Source organism: Chiloscyllium plagiosum, unplaced genomic scaffold (genome assembly GCF_037043375.1).
Source record: "Chiloscyllium plagiosum isolate Xiang-an unplaced genomic scaffold, Cpla_swu_hap1 HiC_scaffold_4, whole genome shotgun sequence".
Classification (NCBI taxonomy): Eukaryota; Metazoa; Chordata; class Chondrichthyes; order Orectolobiformes; family Hemiscylliidae; genus Chiloscyllium; species Chiloscyllium plagiosum.
The window spans coordinates 31,701,201-31,724,286 of record NW_028270142.1 but is presented as its reverse complement, the minus strand read 5'-3'; the positions used below and the strand labels follow the sequence as shown (position 1 = coordinate 31,724,286).

General features: G+C 37.9%; 1 protein-coding gene across 1 annotated transcript in view; it reads right to left on the bottom strand.

Annotated features, from left to right (window-relative positions):
* Nucleotides 1–1,648: 1,648 nt before the first annotated feature.
* cdk13 (cyclin dependent kinase 13) overlaps nt 1,649–23,086 on the bottom strand; it is a 75,768-nt gene continuing 54,330 nt past the window's right edge. The window contains exons 13-14 of the mRNA XM_043688920.2: nt 7,311–7,772; nt 1,649–5,033 (exon numbers count right to left, since the gene is read on the bottom strand). Coding sequence (XP_043544855.1) covers nt 4,159–5,033; nt 7,311–7,772 — 1,337 coding nt within the window. The 3' untranslated portion in view covers nt 1,649–4,158. The remainder of the gene's footprint in view (nt 5,034–7,310; nt 7,773–23,086) is intronic.

Sequence of the window (23,086 nt, the reverse complement as noted above, 5' to 3'; positions counted from 1 at the left end):
TTTATGGTTTGAATTACACTAGCACAATTACAGTATAATTCACCTCCTTTTATACACTAAGCGTTTAAATACCACTTTACCTATTCAATGTTCCTACCTTCATGGATCTCTGGATATGCACTTGCTGGTCACACTTTTCTGCATTAACTCTCTGAATTCCATTTACCAAGTCTGTCAAAATCTTTTTGCAGTCCATAATTTTTGTTTTATCAACTACACAGCCTGTTTTCATATGAACTGTGAACTGCAAATTGCTTAATTGCACCCTCTATCTAAATCATTGATATACATCATGATCAGCAGAGGACTTAGCAATGAACCCTTTGGAAAACCACTGGAAACAACTTCAGTAACAAAAAAAAGGATGTGAACTTGCTATCTAACACAACTATTTAAGGATATTTGCGACTTTCCCTGGGAAAATTAAAAACACATGGGACCTAATTAGCCTGCCATGTAGGCCACATCAAAAGCCTTGCTAGAATCCATACAACGTGAACAAGTTACCTCCTCAAAAATAAAATCCAAGTCAATCAGACAAGACCAACCATTAACAAATTGTGCCTTTCCAGATAATTGTCCAATTTGCCAACTGCTGAGGCTAAGCTGATTGGTGTAATTACTCAGTGTACCCCTCCCATTTTAACTATCACTACAACATTAGCAGTTCACTAGTCTTCTAGCACACCTGTAAAGAGAGGATTAGAACATGGTGATCAGACCCTCTCGCTCTTTCCTTAAATATCTTAGCAGTTTTGATCCATTTCCTCTAGGCTTGATGCATATTCACTTTCATAGATATTATTAAACCCTATAGTGCTTCCTTCCTACGGTTATTTCATATTCCTCAATTATCTCACATGAAAACTGACAAAAAATCAAAACCATGCCCAAAATTGCCTCTATATCCAAATTACCTCGGTTTATAATTGGCCCTGTCAAGAGTGATCGTCTTGCTCACTTTAAAAACGTCACTAGGTTTTTCTGGATTTACTTGCCAATAATTTTTCAAGCCCTTTCACTGCTCTTTTAATTTCCTTTCTTTAACTTTACCCCTGCACTTCCTATACTCCAGACTTCCTTCAATATCTATTTCTTGGCATCTGATACAAGCTCCTCTTTTCGGCCTTATTCTAAAACTTTCTCCTGGCATATTTTTATCCTTTTCTTCAACAATAAATAAATACTAAAACTTCTGATTCACTATCACTAAAATGTCCCACATTAACACTCTATTCATAAGTCCATCGTCAATCCTTAAAAAGCCTGAACTTAAAAAGAAAATGCTTTGTGATCCGATGACTGGACCACACTTACTGAACATCCGTGTGGCTGCAGAGCTTTTAGTTCCCCAGTGCTTTCCACATGGCACTGTCTCAGCCAATTATAGCTGACACACCAACTAATCAGCACCCCTTCTTCCTGCAGCATAGATTGTTGTGATGGTTTGAAATGTGGCATTGTTAACATTTATCCTAGTGTATGTAAAACATAAAATAAATCAATAAAACCTTTCCCGAGTATATAAAAATGAGTTCAGGAAAACTGGATTTAAATTGCTGGCTATTATTTAGCTCAATATTCTGCAGACAGACATGCTCAGGGAGAATCCATTCCAACGTAAATAGGGATTATAGACAAACAAGGCTCTGCAGAAATTAATCTCCATCTTTATTTACAGATCCATACAAAATTACAATGCCAGAATTCAATCTTTTAACAAATTATGTGAAACTCTTTGAAAAGGCCATAGTATTCATAAAACATATTACAGTATAAATAGATTTTTTTGAATTCTTCTCAAGTGGAGATGAAGGAGGTCAACAGAAAAACATCCTGAAAATTTGAAAATTAAACAATTGATTTGGGTTGGGAAAGCAAACATTTTACACCTGGGTATGAATTAAAATATGAATGTGTCAATTTATCCCCGAGTATATTACAATTTTGGAATGATTTCTAACCTGTACCTTCTATGCACAACAGTGAAAAATTAAAAAAAAAAATACAGGTCTCAATTTATACAAGTGTAACAAGGTTTCCTATACAAGACAGCATTATTTCATAAGTCAATGTGAATGTCCTGTAACGGTTGGGCACCTGAGATCTTTTATCTTACTGTAAGCAGAAAATGGATTACAAAATAAATTTGAAATGGACATTTATTATTTCAGGCTACAACTGGATCATAACAGGATTGTGTGTCAGTGGGAAAAATAATGCTTCAAGAACTTGCATACATTTCTGGAAAATCTGCAATTCAACTAACAATTCACTCCCACCAAAAGGCAACATCCTCGTGTCCGTGAAACAGCACTGAGATCAATTGGGTTATAATTTTATAAATTTATGCCAGGTGAGCGCATGGCTGGAAATTAGGTACATAAAAATTGACTTAGTTGACATATTTGCCAAATATGCCACTTGGCATGCGTAAAGTGTTATATTTGGCATTAATTTTCACTGCTGTATAGTCGTGGGCATGCTTTTTCTGCTATTGAACCAATACAAAGTATGTAAAGTCATTGCATACCAGTAAATTTGTAAAGTCAAGCATACCAGTAAAACACAGCAGACAGTTCACTGTATTAATGGTTAGAGCTGACTGGCAAAGTTTGACTGACCAAATAGACTATATTTGACAGATCACTGAATGAGGGCTGGGACATTTTGTCCCACAGCCATCCTGCCCACGAAAAATGTACTAACCTCCACAAACAATTGTGTATTTGCATGTAAATTAACTAGAAGTTCTTGACAATTCAAATATGTGGAAAACTTGAACACTAAGCATTAAACTCTCTTATGACCCAAGAGCAAAACAAAAGTTCTGAGATGAAAAGCCCATTTCTTATTGGATTATTAGAATAGAATTAGTTCCATCTTTTTCTGGCTGAAGGATGGTTAAAAAAAAATGCCGAGAATAAGTATGAACTGTACAAATCAATTTTCCCATTGCCTCAGACTACTTTAGATTATAATGAATAATGAATACCTTTAAATCAGCAAATTCTCACAACTCCTTTAAAAACAGCCTCAGTGCAACTGAAGTGGGTTTATGGTCTTGGTTTAAGATTGAATCACAAAGCCCTTATTCCTTCGAGGTATTAGGCGTCTCATGTGTAAAACTTTGCTTCATATTAGAACTACCAATACAAATTACATTGCCATATTTTGTGATGAAGGAAGTACCTTGTTCCACAATTGTGGGGATAAGTTCACCAATGCACATAGATTAAAGATGCCCTCTTTTCCAGACACCATTATGTAATGCAAGTTATTTATGATAATAGGCAAAAATAAACTGCCGAAATGAATGAATTGAAAGACCCATGAAAAATACTGAAGTAACCAGGCGTTGCTGCTTTTTATTTTTCCATTTCTCATTTTAGTAAGAATTGTCCGATAAAAGTAGAACTACAAAAAAAGGCAACAATTCAGTTAGCATGGACTTTACTCAAAACTTCTGATGACCTTTTTTCTTAAAAAAGGACCACATACCTGCTGTCCTTGTATAAAGAGGGTAAATCAAATTGATGTTTTTAGCTCAGATACAATGTGAATTAATCACATATTCCTCAATAACACCAAACTTAAGAACTGACAGTTACCTGCCAATAAGATTTTTTTTTAAAAAAGCACACTACTTAAGAGCCTTGCAGAGTCTAGCAGCTCACAGATAGTAGACAGTTGGTCCAAACTCATAAAAGCACTTAATGTACAGAATTCTTGCCAACCTTATGATCATGGTCTTGCTAGGTTTTTAGCCACAAAGTACCTCAACAGTCAGCCAGCCTAGAAAAACCATTCTCTTAAAAACTATTATACAAACGGGTCTAACCGGTCAAAAGGGAAAAAGTGATGTACAATCATAAAAATAATCTTTTAAAAAACAGAACTGTAGAACAGAGGAGGAAGAAAAATATTGCAGTTCATGAGAGAAGCCTAGTGTTTTCTTCATTACTTCCCCACATGTACAAATCGGTTTTGTAATGGAATACTTCAAATTTGTCAAATCTAATAACTTTTGCATTTGTATTCAAATGTACATTTTACATTTTAAAAAAATCCCTGGTACAAACCACAACTACATAGAAGACTTCCCAGCTGTTTATCAGTGTATCATTCATGTATATTTTATAAAGTCTGGTTTGTATATCAATATGGTAAACCTCTGCCTCTTCCTCCTATGGTTGATGTGCTAATACGCCCACTGTAGGCATGAGAATAACCTGCTCCACGCCCAGGGGATCCCCAGTTCTGTCCGTGAAGATGGCCACTGGTGGCTAGGTTTTCTTGTCTGTTGGCAACATACCCATAATTCTGCAGTTTTGTGGCAAGAGGCACATTTGCACTGTTAGTACTTTCAGATAGTGCTGCTGGATTACTTCCACTGCTGCCCAGCAGGGGCAAAGCACCACGGCTGTACTCAAATCTGTGGTCTTTGTCTCCTGTAAACTGCATAGCACTGCTGCTGAGATAACTAATCCCTTCTCCATAACCTGTCACTGAGCTAGAAAAGGCATCTGAGTAACCAGAATGCAAATGTGCACTACTAGCAAGAGATGATGGAGCACTGAATGTAGACGACACATTATCCAGAAGTGAGTGACTGGGAGCATCCGCACTACCCAGGAAGGTGCCCCTTCCCCCACTGCTGCCAAGTCTGCTGGAATACCCATCATTATTGAAGTTATTAGATGAGCAGGATGTCCCAAATCCATCCCCATACTCTGTAGCGGTTCTAAGGTTACTTGCTCGATAGTCAAGAGACGTCTGTCCCAGTTCCTGGGCTTGATGATGAGCTAAAAGCTCTAAAAGGGCTGCCTTCACTCCTGCAGTTGGATCACTTGTTGAGCAAGGAATGGCACTGTGTTGCTCCTCTGTCTGAAAGTTTCCATCTGTTGAAGCAGGTGGTGGCTCTGGCGGCTCTGGTGGTCTCTGGTCTGGGGGCAGGATTCGAGGTTGTTCATGTACAGGCGACTGGTCTGGGATGCTAAGATCCGACTGTCTAGTAGAGTCATCGTTGAAATCTGAAATCACATACATTAGAATTTTGAACATCATATGACATATATATAACTGGGACTAACTGAATAGCTGTTTCAAAGAGCAAGCACAAGCATAATGGGTCAAATAGTCTCCTGTACTTTATGACTGTGTGACTGATTTTTTGAATAAAATGTGCTTTCAGAATGTTCACTATTGAACTTATACTCAACCTTGATTTTTTTTTCAGAAAGCCTTTTGGTTACTGAACAGAATAAACTATATTCCTTTAGAACATCTCACTAAAGATTCAGACACTAGTCAACACCTCCAGGAGCCATAGAGTCAAATATTCTAATAACTCTCAAACGTGACTAAGTCAGCAAGCAGCAATTTGATCTGGTGCACTTCCAAATACAATGAAAATCATTAGGTCCAATTGCAAATTACATATATTGATGGATCTAATCAGGTTGTGTGATCCTCATCACAGAGTTAAACAGACTGCAATAAAATGCAGTTAACCAAAGAACAAGTTTGAAAAAGTTTTTGTCAGAAGTCTTAAGCATTTTTCTTTTTTATTCTTTCATTGGAAGTTGGAATTACATGCAATGCTAGTATTTTTTTTCTGTACATCTAATTACCTTTGCAAAGATGGTGGTAAGACAGCTTCTAGAATTAATGCAGTCCATCTGGGGTGCATATATTCTTAATACTGCTGGGAAGGGTGTTCCAGGATTCGCCACAATAGTGAGAAAAGAATGCCATAACTCCAAGTCACGATGGTGCATGGTTTAGAAGATAGCAGGGCAAAGCACCACAGCTGTACTCAAATCTGTGGTCTCTGTCTCCTATAAACTGCATAGCAGTATTCCCACATGTCTGCTACCTTGGTCCTTCTGGGTGGTAGAGGTTTTGGATTTGGTAAGTACTGTCAAAGACTTCAGTATATTGCTGCAATGCATCTTGGAGATGGTGCACACATTTGCCACTGCATGTTGGTGGTGCAGAGTCAAACAAGCAAAAGTTGCATTGATTTTCAGCAACTGGATAGCACTGAACTGCTTTAATGTTGCAGGAATCCCACTCATCCAGGCAAGTGAGGAGTACTCCATCATTCCTGACCTGAGTAGTGTTCCCTCTGAGCCTTGCAGCCATGCACACCAATGCCATTCCTAGCATCGATTTCAACTGGTTTTGAAAGGTGCTGCCATATAGACCTCAGAGGTCTGTAGCAATGTAAAAAACAGTACATAGGACTTGTGCTTTGTAGATGATGATCAAGCTTTGGGCAGTGAGGTAATAGAGTTAAATCCCTGAAAATTGCCAGCCCTTGACATGCTCTTGTAGCCACAGTATTTATGTGGCTGGTTCAAAATGTATCTGGTCACTGATAAACTCCAGGGCATTGACACTGGAAAATCAGCATTAGCAATCCCACTGGATGCCAAAGAGTGATCATGACTCTCATTTATTGGAAATAATCACTGTCTGGCACTTGAATGGTATAGACGTTAGTTGCCACTCATCAGCTCTAACCTAAATGCTGTCCAGGTCTTATTGTACTTTGACTGCTTCAGAATCTGATGGAGTGAGAGTGGTATGAAACATTCTGCAAATATCAATGCGCATCTGCACTTCTGACCTTAACATGGAAAGGAAGTGATGAAACAGCTGAGGATGGTGGGGCCTAGGACAACACTCTATAGAACTTGTATGCAATGTCTTGGGAATGAATATTTGGCTTCAACAATCATTCTCCTTTCTGCCAGATATGACTCCTATATGTGGAGAATCTCTCTTGCTATCTCTGATCTTTTTGATTTCAATTTGCCTGGGGTCCTTGATATAACACGGGGTCAAATGCCTCAATGTCAAGGGCAGTAACATTCAGCTTTGCTATTACCCAATTGGGACACTATTGCCTGACGGGTACAGTAATGTACTGATCTATGTGGACCAGTAAGGTGCCTCACATTACACGTTCTCATTCTGACAATAGGAATCCTACCATTTGGTCTCCACTCAAAAGTGTAAAAACTGACAAAATTCTTGAAGCTATTATCAGCAACCTCATTAAAAAATACTTATGCAAGGATTGGACTGAGTTCAGCTGTGGTACTTCACAAGATCATGTGAATTTTACTGATTAATCTCGCACATTAAGAATAGGAACATGGGATAAGGATCAGGGAAAGGCGGAAAGAATAAATCTGCAAGAGGACAGGTTGTGTAAAATATGGAAGAGAACTACCACAATCATTAGTAAATTATTTAAAATGAATAAATCAAAATTGAAAAGTGGTTACATGCAGACATACCAAGTATAGCAGCAACAGGCTCAGGAGGATCGAGAGGTTCTGGTGGTTGAGCGGGTAGCTCAATTTCAGTAGCAGTGCTCTCTGTCTCTGCAACAACTTCTTTTTCTTTTGGTTGTGGTGTCTTAATCAGCTGAGCTAGTAAAACAGCAAGTGTGCTCTGGATGGCAGCCTGAGTAGCATCAGGCTCACTTTTCAGTGCTGGCTGAGTCACAGGTGGTGGGGGCTGAACTGTCAAAGATGTTGGTACTTGTGGCTTCTCTACTTCTTGCTGCTGTTTAGCAGCTGCTGCCAGGACTCCAGCTGGAAGGTTAACTGTACTGAGTTGCTGTTGGGTCTCAGGATTCACTTTAATATTCAGTATTTGAGCAAGGTGTGCTAGGCTGAGACTGTTTTTGGATCTCAACAAATTCAGCAGAATTGCCAGGTCATTCTGGTTTAGTGGCTGTCCAGTGCATTTACTCCCTGCAGAACAATAATATAAAAGCTCATTAACTCCCCAAATGAAAAAGCTCTAACAGCAATGAATTAAACCCTCACAAAAGATTAGAAATCTACAAATATGTCAAGCACTTTAGTAAATATGGCAAACAGATAATTATGGCAAAAGTTAAATATTGTAAATATTTATACATGACAACCATATTGGGTAATAATGCAAAGCATGTCAGGTAATTATGATAAGCACAATGGATAACAATGTTAAGTGCAATATGTAAATATGGAAACCACAATCATGGACAATAGCAAACACTGGCACTCAGAAATAGGTATTCAGCAGTAAATTACTAGTGGGAACACATTGTAAGAAGGTAATCTTCAGCCTGGTGTCATGATGTAGATGATTACATGACTTTTGGGGTGGGGTGGAGGGGTGCAGTGATGACAGTTTGAACAGCAGCGTGGACAAACAGAATTGGGGACACATAAGGCTCTCAGAATACTGGAGACATGACTGACTTAGAAGTTACAGAATTACATGAAATCAAAAATATTGGATGGTTTAAAAATTAGATTGGGAATGCAAATTTGATAATGCTGGTGCACTGGAGGTGCAACCACTGTTGATGTATTGTGCCCAGTTCTGGTTTCCCTGTTATAGGGAGGATTTTATTAAGCTAGGGAGAGTTTAGAGAGATTTACGAGGATGTTAGCATGAATGGAAAGTTTGAGTTATGATGAGAGGCTGGATAAACAGACATTTTCCCCTGGAGCGTAAGAGATTGAGAGGTGACCTTACAAGTGTTTGTAGAGTAAAAAGGGTGAATCACAGGTGTCTTTTTCTTAGGGTGGGAGATTTCAAGACCGGGGACATATTTTTAAGGTGAGAAGGGAAGGATTTTAAAAAAGACAACGAGGGGCATTTTTTTTTTTAAAAAGAGTGTTGTGTGTGTGGAATGAACTTCCAAACATGGGTACAGTTATAACATTTAAAAGATACTTAGATAAATACATGAATAAGAAATGGTTGGAGGGATATGGTCCAAGCGCAGGCAGGTGGGACTAGTGTAGTTGGCGATCATGGTTAGCATGGCCTGATCAGACCACAGGATCTGTTTCCATGCTGTATGACTCTATGCTGTACCGATAATGGAGAACGTGCATTAAAACAGTCTTGTACATTTCTCAGAAGAAAACATACAGGAAAATAGGGAAAGACAAAGACAGGCAGAAACTTAACTTAGAAATGTTATATCTTGAAGAATTAAAAAATAGAATCTATTCAATTGGAGCAGCAAAACATTCAAGTAGGTAAAGTGTCATTTGGCATCCATTAGAGGTCAAACAGTGGTAAGGCAATAGAAGAGATATATAGGAAATTCATTGAGGAATAGAGTTAATTGGACACTCAAACTACACCAATATTAAATGAAGAAGTCATTGTATCAAGGGCAGAGAGAGAGGAAGTCCTTAAGTACCTCAGACAAACGTCTTTGCTCAATGAGGAAAGATATCCAGTTCTATTGACTGAAGTGAATCATGTGGAGAATATTTCAGGAAAGGAGCTCAGGATATTATACTATTAGATACAGAGTAGTTATGGAGGACAGAAAGCAATATAACAACGAGTGGCCTTTTAAAAGAGATAGTATGGGCATAGTCTGGATATATACGCAGGGGGAAAAAGGGTGATCAACCAAAATTAGAGCTCTCTGGATAATTTGATGTTGTGGGGTGAGGAATTGTGTATAGAGGAGAAAGTGTTCAGCTTGATATCACAAGGGAGATTCAGACTTCATATTACAAACAGAGAGAAGTAGAAAAAATAATTAAGTAACTATAAGGAAGAATAGAAAATATAAAGAGTACAAAAGGTCTTCTATAAACACAAAAAGCGTGTAAGTGCTTTCATAGGACTGTGCGGCCAATTATGACCCAAAATATGTATGAATGCCAGAGGAAGTGGTGGAGGCTGGTACAATTGCAACATTTAAGAGGCATTTGGATGGGTATATGAATAGGAAGGGTTTGGAGGGATATGGGCCGGGTGCTGGCAGGTGGGACTAGATTGGGTTGGGATATCTGGTCGGCATGGACGGATTGGACCGAAGGGTCTGTTTCCATGCTGTACATATCCATGACTCTATGACTGAGGTTTAACCAAAATGGTCTTTGACAAAGTTAGGTAAGGAACTTTGCTAGAATACTGGATTGAGTACAAAATAGAGGATCTGTTAGACAGGCTGCCAGTGAAGAGTCACACTGTTCGGATGAGGGTATGACCGAGGTTGCCAACAGGAAGTTAGTGTTATGATCCCCGAAAGGACCGTTAACACAAAAGAGAAATTCAAAATCCCTGTTATTCACGAAAGGAATTAAGCCACAAGATTCCACTGCTTAAACAAATAAAAGCCAAACACAGTAAACATTACTATCTAATCTTTCAACGGCTTAAGTTATTTACAATTAAAAAAATGTTAAAACTGAAATCCTCAATTCAATTTGATTTCTCCCCCACAAAGTCATACAGCATGAATAGGCCCTCTGTCCAACTTGTCCATGCTGACCAAGTTTTCTAAACTGAACTAGTGCCATTTGCCTGCATTTGGGTCTATATCTGTCCAAACCTTTCCTATCCATGTACCTGTCCAAATGTCTTTTAAAATGTTGTAATTGCACCCACTTCTACCACTTCCTCTGGCAGCTCATTCTGTACACGCACCACCCTCTGCATGAAGACGTTGGCCCTCAGGTTCCTTTTAAATCTTTCTCCTCTCACCTTAAGCCTATGCCTTCCACTTTTGGACTCCCCTACCCTGGAGAAAGAACTTGGCTATTCACCTTATCTAAGCCCCTCATAATTTTATGTACTTCTATAAGGTCACGTCTCAGTCTCCAACGCCCCAGGGGAAATGGTCCCAGCCTATCCAGCCTCTCCTTATAACTCAAACCTTCCAGTCTGGTCAACGTTGCTGTAAATCGTTTTTGCATCCTTTCCAGTTTAATAAAATCCTTTGTATAGCAAGGCAACCAGAATTGTAAGCAGTACTCCGAATGCGTCTGAGAACTCAATTCAGGATTAGGTGGGATACCATTGATTGCATAAATACAGAGGAACCTCAATTATCCGAACGACACTCTTGAATTTCTCTTTTGTTCAGATAATCGAATGTTGCCAAGTATCTTGACCATGCGATCTTGTTCAGATAATCTACGTTCGAATAATCAAGGTTCCTCCGTATATTAAAAGGAGACAGAGAAATATTTTAAAATCTATTAATGTATGTCTATATTGATTGCTAAGTCTTCAGTTCATTATTAACATTGGCGAATGCAATAATCCTGGAATAAATAATTATTCAATTAAAAATTAACTTCCAGTTATTAAACAGGGCTACTTTATTCAATTCAAACACCATTTTTGGGAAGTGAGCAGAATCGCTCCTCCCAAAATTACATTCAAATTATACTAACCACCCACTGTATGCTCCCTTGCCATTGGCAAACTTTGATCTTCCACCCATCCCAAATTCTGGTTCCAACATTCCGCAATCATTACCACCATCTTTGCCCCAACCCAATCCCAACCTCCACTCGTTATCCAATAATGCTCTTCTGCATTATCAGCCTCTCTTCTGATCATCACGAACCTGTCAACCCTGTTAAGCTCTCTCTTCACCCATCAGCAACTCAACTAATCACCATATTCCAGCTGTAGCTGGGGATGCCCATTAGGTGCCTGCACGTGGTGATAGTTAGGTCTGAGGTCCAATATAATGGGCAGTTCAAGTTTATCCATTCAGGTATGGGGATCATTCTTGTGCACCTAGCTTTGATGTGTTTCAATTTCTAGGTCAATGCGAGTGCTAATTCACTGCTAATAATGTTGAGACGTATTTGTAGACTACATGAAAAGTCAGCTATCATTGGTACCTGTTAAGCTCAGGGGCAACCACAATCTCTGTAGACAAAATTTAAAGATTTTAAGATAAAGACCTGTCCACAAACAGAAAATGTAATTTTCCCTTCCAAAGAAAGAACTGAAATACCTACTGACAATTCTCCCAAAAATCTTTACAGTTTTCCTCTACCACCTTCTGTAGTGAGTGACAAATAATTCTTGACTTCAACATCCAATGCAACGTAACCCACCATCTCTCCTCTTAGCTCGTTACCACGGGTTCTCGCTCAACCTCTCCCACAAAATGCACAGTTGATTACCTTTCCATATTATGTTTCCCCTATTTCCTTAGCTTCAATTATGGATCAGGTCATATTGCCAGGAATAGATATACTCACAACCACATCAATTACACACCATTCCGTGACAGCGAAGAGGGTTACCTTAAAATACAACAGGATCTGGACCAGATGGGCCAATGGGCTGAGAAGTGGCAGATGGAGTTTAATTCAGATAAATGCGAGGTGCTGCATTTTGGGAAAGCAAATCTTAGCAGGAATTATGTACTTAATGGTAAAGTCCTAGGGAGTATTACTGAACAAAGAGACCATGGAGTGCAGGTTCATAGCTCCTTGAAAGTGGAGTCGCAAGGAGATAGGATAGTGAAGGCGGCGTTTGGTATGCTTTCCTTTATTGATCAGAGGGTATTGGGTTGTATTGTATTGAGTACAGGAGTTGGGAGGTCATGTTGCGGCTGTACAGGACATTGGTTAGGCCACTGTTGGAATATTGCGTGCAATTCTGGTCTTCTTCCTGTCGGAAAGATGTTGTGAAACTTGAAAGGGTTCAGAAAAGATTTACAAGGATGTTGCCAGTTTTGGCGGATCTGAGCTACAGGGAGAGGCTGAACAGGCTGGGGCTGTTTTCCCTGCAGCGTTGGAGGCTGAGGGGTGACCTTATAGAGGTTTACAAAATCATGGATAGGATAAATAGGCAAAATATTTTCCCTGGGGTCGGGGAGTCCAGAACTAGAGAGCATAGGTTTAGGGTGAGAGGGGAAAGATATAAGAGAGACCCAAGGGGCAACGTTTTCACGCAGAGGGTGGTACATGCATGGAATGAGCTGCCAGAGGTTGTGGTGAAGGCTGGTACAATTGCAACATTTAGGAGGCAGTTGGATGGGTATATGAATAGGAAGGGTTTGGAGGGATATGGGCCGGGTGCTGGCAGGTGGGACTGGATTGGGTTGGGATATCTGGTCGGCATGGATGGGTTGGACTGAAGGGTCTATTTCCATACTGTACACCTCTATGACTCTGTGACAAAGCAGCTTGGTTCACCAGTTCTACTGCCAATGGACACCATATTCACACCAATGACATAAGGTGGCTACAATATGTAGATTCATAAATATTTATCTTGGAAAAATACTCAAGAGTTGCTGCAGCAGAACCTTCTCTGAATGTTCCATCATCAAAAACAAAGGATTAGACAAAAGCAGCATGGAAACACCTTTACCAGCAATTTCCCTGCAATGCCACTTCATAACTCTAACTCTGATATGTGTTACTTTTTGCTTATTCCTGTTCAATCCAGGTGTACATATTTTAATTTAATTTGTTCAGACATGTTATAACACAATTCTGGAGCAGATGGGACCTGACCCCAACATCATGACTCAAAGCACTGCTACAAATCAAGGAGAAGAACTACACCAATTTCGGGACAACTCAATTATAATAAATGCAGCCTTGCCCATCTCACTTATGACCAGATAATTGTTTTGAATAAAACAGAATGGCAAGGGTCTAGAGAATGGTGGAAGAATTGAATCCAAATAAAATATAATCTGATTACAAGGACTCAAGTGAAATACATGAAACATGTAAAACATTGGGAGCAAGTTACTAAATCCTCCCCTTCTAAAGTTATCAAATCCGATGGAAGGAGAAGCTCAGAAGTTTTGTTTATTTTATAAATTTCGAAGTATGCTAGCTAATAATTTCTATCTTAGCAATTAAATGCAAAACACTGTTGTCCACAATTCAGGTTCGGATAATATTTCAGTGAGAAGATGGATCATGGTTCTATAAAACAAAAAAAAGTGCTTTCTACATATGAAATAGTAGAAATCAGAATTTAAAAAGCTATATAATTTCCAAGTACCTGAAGCCCAAGGCGGAAGCTCTACAGAGTCTCCCATCTTCCCTCCCTGCCTCTTCCCAGAGTTCAACTTCAAATTGTCCACAATGAAACTGGAATTTCTTCCATAAATTTCCAGGATCAAGTCTTTTAACTAATCAGGTTCTTGAAAGCTATCCATTTTCTTTTGACCAATTATCAAATCTAAGTTATCTTCTACGGTCTGAAATTTTTCAGCTCAAATTTGAACTTCATTCTCAATTCCTGTACAAATTAAATGGAAAATTAGAAACATTGTTGGTTTCTAATAGCTCTGTTTTCCCAGATCATAGCTGTTCTGTGCAAATTCTTTTCTGCCTTCTACAAGCTGACTACGCACAGAATGCAACTGACTAGTTATCTTTTTCTGCAAGATTTCTCCTACCTCTTTTTCTCAATCTCCAAGTGACGCAAACCTTCTGTCCTCTTTACCTCTCGTGCTCTGCCACTAAACCGAGCACAAGCTTGAGGCCACATACTGCATAAACTACTGACCATTTACTTTCGTAAGCACCCATGGACACATTTAAATTCAACCCAAAAGAGCCTATTTTCGAGGCAACATGGTATACATCAGGACACTCCAAACAGAAATAAGAACTATCTTACCTTAAAAAAAAACCTTCTTGATTAAGCCCATATGAATAAGTTCTTTCTTCAATGGAGTTTATGACCCTTGCTCCAGACTTGTCAGCCCCACCATGAAAGTTCCTCATGTACCAACTGCTATTAGATTATTTATGCAGTTCCCAGATGGAAAGAAGCAATTTCTTTTATCAAGTGAAATATACACTGTACTCCCACAATTTGCAGCTAGTTATGATAGGAACTACTTTGAGTAGATTTGGTATTACCAACCCTTCATCCAACAGAGGTGTATGGGGGCTTACTAAGTGATGGATTAACCACAACATGTCTTCAGAAAACAAAGTACATAATGGAATGAAAACTAGGTATATCACGTGGATCTAAACTGTACAATCAATTAACAACCAAAGTAAAACTGACTAACACCTCCCAGAAAGTCATTTAAAATTATCAGGCAGGACTATTTCAAAGATCTCTAGTTAATGTTTCAAGCCATTTTGTGGCTTATACAACACACATCTTCTGGTTCCATTCCAGACTGAGGGATGGGTTATCCATTGTTTAAAAACTTTTCTCACTTCTTGCATCATTAAATATACTTAGAAACTGCAATTACATTGAGTCAGTTTACCAGTTGCCTCAACCAAGTGTTTTCTTCTAATTTATATTTAATTTTTAATCTCAAACCTAAAAATTACATTCTTAAAACTAAAAATTATATCTCCAGGACACAAGAATTGTGGAACCAGATATTCACAGTAAGAAATTGCACACCTATTGAAATCTTCCAATTCTTAAACTGGGATGAATATCTAGAGGACTGGAAAAATGCAAATGTTACATACTTGATTGAAAAAGTAGAGCAAAATAACTGACTAAATGCACTTTTTTTAAAAAAATGAGACAAGAGGACAAATGAAGGCAGTGCTGTTTTATGTGGACTTTCAAAATGTGTTTGATAAATAGGGTTAGTGCAAAATTGAAGCCCATGGAAAAAAGGAATAGCAGCAAGAACATATAAAGGGCTGAGGCTCTTATGACACAATGGTAGCACTCTATCAAGGCTGTCAATGGTTCAGTTATCATTTTTCATATCTTGAATCAGTATTTGCTGATTCATTGTCTGAAAGACTGCAATTTAAATCTTTGGATGTCTCCAGTCCAGAAGACAGCAGATATTGAATTATTGAAAACATTCTAGTTATATTTATTTTTGATTAGTAACGTAATCAAGGAACCAAGACTATAGCCTAATACCAGAGATGTAGGGTAGACTTTTTTGTTTTTTTTTTTACATAATTTATGAGAGGATTTAATAGGCCCCATAAAAAATGGAGCGGGGAAGGAGTAGCACCAGAAATGGCAGAGTTTAGGATCTAATTGGATTACTTCTGTTCTTCCATGCAATTTTAAATTTTCTTGGAAGAATCTAATAGACATGCTGCACAGCCTGTAAGAATGTATTTCTAAACCAATGAATATTCAAAAAATCCAGTCAATTGTGCATGTTACAGTTTATTGTCATCTGCCAATGACGGATGGTAGTTTCTCACTACAGGAACGTACATAATAGTTACGGATTTGTGCATAGTTTTCCTTGTATTACAAATTTTAGGTATTTGGCTTGTGTTTAAGTGGGTTAAGTAAATAAATAGTTAACTGCTGCATTGTGTTTTCATAGAGATGATTACATTAATGGAACAAGTTGGGTATAAATGAAAATGTCACGTGCTAGGGAGATAATATGTTTATGAAACGAGACATTTAGAGCAAAAGATGGAGAGTTAGAACAATCCAGCATTATTAAATTGAATTTAGAACAGTTTAAATTGATTCTGTGGAATGTAGTTTAACAATGAGACAGTAAAAGGTCCACTTGAAAGGACTTATTTCCGCATATTATTAATCACATCCCTTAAATGCTGATTGCAATTAAGTTAACAAATAATTTATATTCCAAATTGATTGTATGCCTTAAATTTTGTTAACGTAGTTCAAGACGTAGCTGTTGATTGCACATTGATAGTCTTTGACATAATTGTGAATGGCACACTGATCACATCAATTGCTATCAATGGTGCAAGTTGACTACTTTTACCAAATATAGAAGAGGAAATCATGGATACGAAAGTTCAAGGGAGGAAAAAAAAAGGTTCTCCAAAAAAGGTTCAATACACAGTTACACAGATTCATAGGAGGAGGAGGAGGAGGAGGAGGAGGAGGCGGAGGAGGAGGAGGAAGTTATGCGTGAGAAGAAAAACAGTCAGGCTATACCAGACCAAAAGTTGTAGCGATCTGTGTCCAAGCTGCTCCGGAGTGCAAAGAGCCTCATACCCTTGTAAATTATCGTTTGGTTGTCAAATACTACTTTATTACTTAATAAATCCTCTTAATTTGTTACACTGTCAACCTTTCGTCTCGTCATGAGTTCGACTACAGGTTCAAGTAATTTACAGAATTTTAACTGCATAATGAATTCATTTTTAAAGTAGACACAAACCAATTAATCACACAGAGTACCATGAAAGCATTAGTCTGTGTTCATTACAAATCCAAAGAAATAAATTAGCCTAAAACTAAACCTCGTGCCTCTTGCAACCACCACATAGAAGCCATTTAAGTGATACAATTTACTTTTGCAATACACACATAATACTTTAATTCTTTAATGACTGCATTTAAAGAACATATGAACTGAAGGCTTAAGCTATTTGTCTTCACAGGCCACAAAAGTTCAAGTCTAGCTTCTATTTAATATACAAATATCAAGCTATTAATACTAACAAAATTGTAAAATGAACAAGCCTATGATAAAATGATAAAAGTGGTACAACAACTTTTGTGGAGTGATCGAGAACAAGTGATACAACTTCAAATTAGAACCAGGCTACTCAAATTAAATCAGGAAACAGCTTTCCTCAAAGAAAAGAGTTAGTCTGGAACACTCCTCCAAAAGTATTAAAAAGAAAGAGACTTTTAATGGGTAATTGCATCAATTCATAAAAATCAACAACAGGTAAATGAAATTAAAAGGTCCAATATGCTATTAAGAGTGAAACAGAATCAACAGGTTGATTCAAGTCCTCCTAGGAGCTCTGATATAGGAAGCATCTCCTTATGGAGCATTAACAGTAGATCTTGGAATTCTTCATGCCAACATGACTACAACAGGATTAACAGCAAGAAACACAGATTGTTCCACTATAACGCGCATTTCATCAGCGCAAATTGGATAAAATGTGATTGATGAATTGTGGACACTGTTTGGATAATGTGAACTTTCTACAGAATGGGTATAGTGACTTTCAATAGTAATCCTCTACAACAGTTTTCCATAGCATTGCTTTCTGTAGTGTGAGGTTGCAAAGGAACACAACTGCTGCATTATAGCAGAACAACCTGTAATGAGCAAATCAGTTAGAGATCCAGAGGCCACAACTGTAGTTTGAAAACCGCTTGTAGACTAGAAAATAATCTCACAATGCGGTTCACATGTTTTAGCGAGGCAAGTTGCAATTTCGTCACTACAGCACCAATTTCTAACAAGGCACACAAACAGGTAACAGCCTCCCAACTATCTGCAAATAAATTACATCAGAATGTACATATCATAGAATATAGCCTAGAAACAAGACTTAACTCCTTTTAACCTTCTCTTTGATAGCTTTCGAGAGCTAACAGTCACACTGTAGATTTCCTCCTTCAATTACTTATTCAACCACCTTTTTAAAGGTTAGTCCTGTTATAATCCCAGCTCAATGCCCAAAAGTGCTTTTTTTGTTAATTGTTTAATGTGGGTCACTGAATATATTCACAATAGATTGCCATTGAACTTTTAAGAAAAAGGTTCATTGAATGCCAAAGACAAAAAAAACCCACTATATCGGTATAAAAGTCTTACAAATATCAGAAATAACGATTCAATTCTTTTACCCTCAACAATAACCTTACAAACACACAAACTTCCAAAGGGTCAGCTTAATTCTACTGAAAGGCTTATTGTTGTGTGAACAACTTCTGCATTCAATTGATAAGAACTTCTTTAGTTAATGTCTCTAAGAAAAAGCTTGTTTAATAAAAAAATTGCTAACACAGCTCTCATTTCTTAACATGAGCTCAAACTTTTCTTCCATTAATTAACCATTCTGGAGCTTTTCTCCTACTAACTTCTAAGCCACTCAAGACTTATTTTCACCTGCATGACTGTCTTCAAGCATGGAAAATAGGGTCAGAAGTAGGCCATTTGAGCCGGCTCTGCTGTTCAATATGATCAATGGTTGATCATCCAACTCAGTACCCTGTTCCTGGTTCCTCTCCATAGCTTTTGATCCCTTTAGCCCCAACTGCTATATCTAATTCTTAGTTGAAAACATTTAATGTTTTAACCTCAATTGGTTTAACCTCTGTGGCAGAAAATTCCACAGGCTCACCACTCTCTGGATGAAGAAATTTCTCCACATCTCAGTCCCAAACAGGCTACCCCTTCTCCTTACAATGTGACCCAAGTTCTGGACACCCTGGTGACAGAGAACATGCCCTTGCATTTAGCCTGTCTCGCTCCATTAGAATTTATGGGTTTTGGTGTGATTTCCCTTCATTCTTCTAAATTCCGGTGAATATAGCCCTAAATAATCCAATCTTTCTTCATATGTCAATCCTACCATGCCAAACATCAGTCTGGTAAATCTTTGCTGCGCTCCCTCTGTAGCCAGAACATTCTTCTGAGAAGGTCAAAACTGCACACAATGTTCCAGGTGGGGTCTCACCAAGGCCCTGTACCAAGACATCCCTGCTCCTGTATTTGAATCCTTTCAATGCAAAGGCCAAGATTAGCCTTCTTCAGCTGCATTCTTACTTTGAGCGACTCAATTCAAGGGCACCCAGGTCACATTGCATCTCCTTTTTCCCCAATTTATTTGTTTTTGCTATCAAAGTGGATAACCTCACATTTATCCTCATTATACATAATCTGTCAGTCATTCATTTGCCCACTCAAATTGTCCAAATCACACAGAAGTGTCTCTGCATTCTCCTCTCGATACATGCTCCCACACAGCTTTGCGTCGTGTAAAGTTTGGAGCCAGCTAAACTGTACCACTGATGTTTCAGGTTCTTCTCTCTCAGAACGACCATTCACTTTGAAAGAAATCTGCATATGCATTAACTTTCTGGATAGTTCTTTTTCTCCTTAAAATGAAACTTGTTTTGTTTCTGTCTTCCGGTGTTACAGAAGACACTGCAGTTAGGCAATGGTCCAACATTTTTCCTCACTTGTACATTTGTTTTCTAAAGCACTGAACTATGCACCTCGGGATTTTTAAATGCTTCACTTAAAAGCATGTAAAACAATTTTTGGAAAACGCGGCACCATTCACAGAAGTCAAAATGAAACTAAAATGGTCTTATTGAGCATACACAATATAGAAATACAAAGCAAACTTGTAGCTTCAGGTGATAATACCCACTTTAGAACCCAAGAGTATTAAATATATTTCAACTGACGTTTCATAATATATTTGGATCACACCTCTCAGTTAAATTTTTTCATGTTGCTCTGATTCTTTTGTCAATTATTCTAAATCAGTGTCTTCTTGTTTCCAATTATTCTGAGAGTAGAAAGTTCCTCCTTATTTATTGGATCCAAACCTTGAACAACGCTATCAAGTCATCCCATAACTGCCTATGTTCTGTCGAGAGCAAACAGAGTTTCCCCAGTCTCTCAATGTAACCAAAGTCTGTCACTTCTCGTACAGTCTAACAATCCTGGTCTGCACTCAGTCTCATTTAGTTTCAACATGTTTCCAAAAGCATGATTGCAGGATTCCATCATAAAATACTTTAGCTGGACTCAAACACTGTTTTAAAAATAATTAATTCCCTCATTTTTATACACTGTATCGTTATCTCTAAAGTGAGGCTTATTATGTGCATCTATCGCAGCCTTCTCAATTTGTTGTTTAATCTTCAAAATGTGTGAATATATATTCTCAAGTCTCTTATCTAAAAGAAACTCAGAATTTAGTCTAAGGTGGTTCTCAATCCTACTACCAAAATTAATAGCTTCACACAAGATTTCATCTGTGCCCTTAAAACCTGTTGCTACTGTATTCTTACAATTTATTATATTTACAAGTTTCATACCATCTACAACTCTGAAGTTATGCACTATCTAAATCCAAGTCATTATTATTAAAAAGTGTGTAATGGCCCAGTGGCCAATCATTTCGCCAATGCCCTTGAATCACACGGACCTCAGTTTTGCCCTTATGGTACTTTATCGAATGTTTTTTGGAAGTCCATTTTTGAAATGTCAGCTACATTGCCTTCAACCACTGCATTCCATCATTTCAAACAGATTAATTAAGACAGTTAAATACAATTTGCTTTTAATAAGTCTGTGCTGCTTTCACTTTATAACCCATATCTTTCCAGGTGACATTTCCTTTTCCTGACCTCTCCATTCATATTAGATTGCCTGATCTGCAGTTTTCAAGCTAAAACTCACTTCTTTGTGCACAGGCTTAAAGTTTAAGCAAAGCCTCATACTTTACCATCAGACAAAACGAACCTGTGCATTCTCAATGGCAATGCCTCGATCTATTAGTTAATTTGCCAACTAATCCTCATTGTTTGCATATATAACGTAAATGTTGTTTTTTCCCCTTAAATTGGCATTCTCGCACATTGCCCTGATGAGTGCAAGATAAAAAGATTTTTTTTTTCATATTGTGATCACTGGTCTTCTCTCCCCCCACTGGTTAGTGACCTATGATGGACCCACTGTCCACTGTATTATGTCCTTTGATGTTACTTTCCTGTTTCTTAAAAACCAGTTAAGGATTCAGTCACTGCTTGAGCACAAAAAAATTGAGGAATTTTCAAAAGGATGAGCAGGAAAGTTTTCTAGATTCTACTCTAATATTCTTTCTTCAATCAACGTCATCAAACAATAATTATCTGATCATTCAGTTTTTTTGAAGATCTTGCTGTGCACAAATTAATAACAGTGACTACATTACAAAAGCAAACAATATGACAACTTATTTTATACCTCACTCTCAGGTAGACAGAACATCGTTCTATAAACATGGTTCCAGGAATCATCCCACAATACTTCAGCCAGACACAACCAGAATTTTATAAATATATTCATTAGTATTAATTCCCTTAGTTCTAATATTATATCTCTATTTGTAAAGTGAAGGATACCACATACAGCCTTTTCAATTTGTCCTTTAATCTTCAAGATTTGCGAATATGCATTCATAAGATCCTTTAGATCCATTTATAAGGCCTTTTCCTCAGTGACACGAATCACATTGCTTCTCAATAATTCCTTAATAATCACATTTTTAATCTCTTTCTTTGCTACAATCATTGAACTTGTCATATGCTTTTTACCACACGTACCAAATCCTGTTTGGTTGTTGGTTTGCTCATGAGCTGGCGGGTTGTCATGGCAAGCAAACTAACAAGTGCATCCATAACCAAAACTATAAATTTTTGCAAAACCCTTACAATCCTGTTTCTTCATCACCCTTAAGCTTAACTTATCAGCATACATAGCCTTTAAATTCACAAAATCAAAAATTCTAAATTATCATTGCATTCATGACTTTGTTCCTTTCATATCTCTAAGGATGCTTTCCTCCAAATCTGGTCCTACACACACTGCATCCTAGCAAGGGCAACCATTTAAGCTTCCTTTTTTTTCTTTATCCTTTCTTTTCCCCTCCCCCAATTGCCAGCTGTGGCTCAATTTGTAGCACTCTCACTTCAGTAAAGTGGTTGGGGTCTCAAGTTCCATTTAAGACATCTCAACATTTTTAAAAAATTAGATGAGTACTTTAGTGCAATACTGAAAGAGGTCTGGTGGAAGGTCAGATAAAATTTCAAACCAAGGCTTGCCTGCTCCCTCAAGTGGTCAAAAGAGATTCCATTGCACAATATCAAAGAGAAGCAGAGGAATTATTCTCTATGCCCTGACCAATAGTTATCCCTCAATCAACATGGCTAAACATTTGGTTGTCACCACATTTCAGGCAGTAAGTTATGCAACAAATACCAGCATTTTTGGACATCCCAATGTCAGGAAAAATATTGTATGAATCCAAGTTCCTTCTTAATGCTCCTACACTGTATCCTAGATCATTTTTCAATTTTAAAAAGAAAACAATTTTACTTCTGAATTTCCTATTCTGTACACTAAAATCAATCAAGGTAAAGAATGATCTCTCCTCCACTTCCAAGTGTTTGACATGAATGACTCTCCAATATCTCCCACATGATCAACATATGAGGCATGATTTGGTAGCTACTGCTTCAAAAGATCTAACAGAGCACTTCTGAAAAGAATTTCTCTCTTAGCAAACACCAAAGTTGCCCATGGAATTATCCTTGGTATCCTAGTTGTTCCTCATTGTATAACTGTCCGTTAATGACATCACCCACAGGCACATGGCTACATTCCAGATTTGATCAAGGCTTTCATGGGAAGCGACCATCATGAGCAAGACTAACACTTGCTCCCCACCCGGAGTTGCTCAAGGTGGTGGTGAACTGCCTTCCACATCTGGTGGGGCAAATCAGTGCTGTTGTACCTTCATTTCTCATAATCATTACCATATTAACTGAATTGAGTCATATATGAAACATAACTTCTTCAGTA